Source organism: Triticum dicoccoides, chromosome 2B (assembly GCF_002162155.2).
Source record: "Triticum dicoccoides isolate Atlit2015 ecotype Zavitan chromosome 2B, WEW_v2.0, whole genome shotgun sequence".
Lineage (NCBI taxonomy): Eukaryota > Viridiplantae > Streptophyta > Magnoliopsida > Poales > Poaceae > Triticum > Triticum dicoccoides.
In genome coordinates, this window is record NC_041383.1 from 130,887,835 (window position 1) to 130,889,546 (window position 1,712).

General features: G+C 55.3%; 1 protein-coding gene across 1 annotated transcript; it reads right to left on the minus strand.

The window, feature by feature from the left end:
* Positions 1 to 272: 272 nt before the first annotated feature.
* Positions 273 to 1,400, minus strand: LOC119360663 (DNA translocase FtsK-like). Its single transcript, XM_037626203.1, has 3 exons — positions 1,156 to 1,400; positions 930 to 984; positions 273 to 743 (listed from the first exon to the last, which is right to left on the minus strand). Exons 1-3 carry the CDS (start codon positions 1,398 to 1,400, stop codon positions 273 to 275), a joined length of 771 nt encoding a protein of 256 aa, XP_037482100.1.
* Between the last annotated feature and the right edge of the window lie 312 nt (positions 1,401 to 1,712).

Genomic DNA, 1,712 nt, shown 5'->3' on the forward strand with positions numbered 1-1,712 from the left:
ACAACCATGGAATAAGAGATCCAGAATAAAAATTTCAACAAAGAAGATATCCAGAATAAAATTTTCAGCAACTAGAATGAAATGCCTTGGCTCCAAGAGCATGACCAGGACCGAATTTCTATCCTTATTAATGATGCCATTCATGCATCTTAACCATGCCAAAACTAAATAAAATGAGACGAGACGCATGACCATGCACTGCGCATGAGGATCCTCTCCTCACATATGGGAGCAAAACGACACGAAGAAGATGCTCCACGATCGGTGCCTCACTACAACTCGAACTCCATATCGTCCAAGAAAGACATCATATCATCGAGGGGGAAGCTGGCGCCCGAGCTGGTGCCGGCGCCGTCGTGGCCACCAGTACTGTAGCCATTTCTATTATAGACCAGGGCGCTGTGGTCCCCCTCGGATCTCACCATGTTACGCCAGCCCTCCTGCTGCTGCAATGCCTGATACATCGGCGGAGGCCCCATGTCGATGCTGCCAGTGACGTACTGCGCCTGGGGCTGGAAGACTGGTGGCTTCCAGCCCTCCTGCTGGTGCGGCGGTGCCTGATACATCGGCGGAGGCCCCATGTCGGCACTGCCGGCGATGTATGGCGCCTGGGGCTGGAAGACCGGTGGCTGCCCGCCCGCCTGCTGCTGCGGCGGCGCTTGATACATCAGGGGACATCCCATGTCAGCACTGCCGGTGACGTATGGCATCTGGGGCTGGAAGACCGGTGGCTGCCCCCCTGCCTGCTGCTGCAGCGGCGCTCCATACATCGACGAAGGCCCCATGTTGGCTCTACCGGCGATGTATGGCGCCTGGGGCTGGAAGACCGGTGGCTGCCCGCCCGCCTGCTGCTGCGGCGACGCTTGATACATCGGCGGAGGCCCCATGTTGACGCTGCCGGTGACGTATGGTAGTTGGGGCTGGAAGACCGGCAACTGCGGGTTGGTTTTAGCGATGCGCTCGACGAGGCTCTTGTGGATCTCCCCCGACGTACAGCCAACACTGGCGACCTCCTCGGTGTTGAGGTTGCCATCGAGCATGGCCTTGTGCAGGAGGGCCCTGATGTCGCGGTCCTCACGCTCTCTTTGGAGCTTGTTGGCCTGGTGCTGGAGCTTGGCCAGGCACTTGGTGAGGAACTCCTCCTAGCTCATCGTATTCTTGAACTGTGGCATGTTCGGCATGGCCTTGTACCGATTCAGGATTTCCACCGCCTCGGCATGGGACGGGTAAACATACGGCTCCGATGCGCCCTCGTCATACACCAGAACGCAGGCCTTGGTGTTGCATAGGATGCCTAGCTCGCCTACCTTCTTCATCAGGTAGTTGCGACGCGTCTCGTAGGTACGACGACGGTTGGAGTCCTCGCCGATGTACCGGAGGGGCACCTTCTTGCGAACCATTGTCGTTCGAAGGGTAAAACGAGCAGAGGAAAAGGGAAGTTGCTCGTTTTTGGTGAGTTGAAAGGAAGGATGAAGGCGTGGATTTATAGGGGAGGATCGGCCAGGATGAGCATGTTGCAGCCTTCCGGCCTTCACTGTGCTCATCTCTAACTTTGGCGTCCATTTACAACCTTTCACTCTCTACGTAGATATGCATGGGTGGTGCTAGCTAGCCCATTAATGCGTCCTAAAATTATAAAATTTCTTTATAATTAAATATTTGCTCAGAATCGATCGAGAATTTTTTTGGGTGACGAAAACATTCTGTGATTG

Bases quoted from the DNA above. Each gene is read 5' to 3' on its own strand.
- LOC119360663 (XM_037626203.1), bottom strand. From the start codon at position 1,400: ATGGTTCGCAAGAAGGTGCCCCTCCGGTACATCGGCGAGGACTCCAAC. The intron at 985-1,155 runs TACGATGAGCTA...CTGTACGTCGGG, and splicing joins AACATGCCACAGTTCAAGAA to GGAGATCCACAAGAGCCTCG. The intron at 744-929 runs GTCTTCCAGCCC...CTGCAGCAGCAG, and splicing joins AAACCAACCCGCAGTTGCCG to GCAGGGGGGCAGCCACCGGT.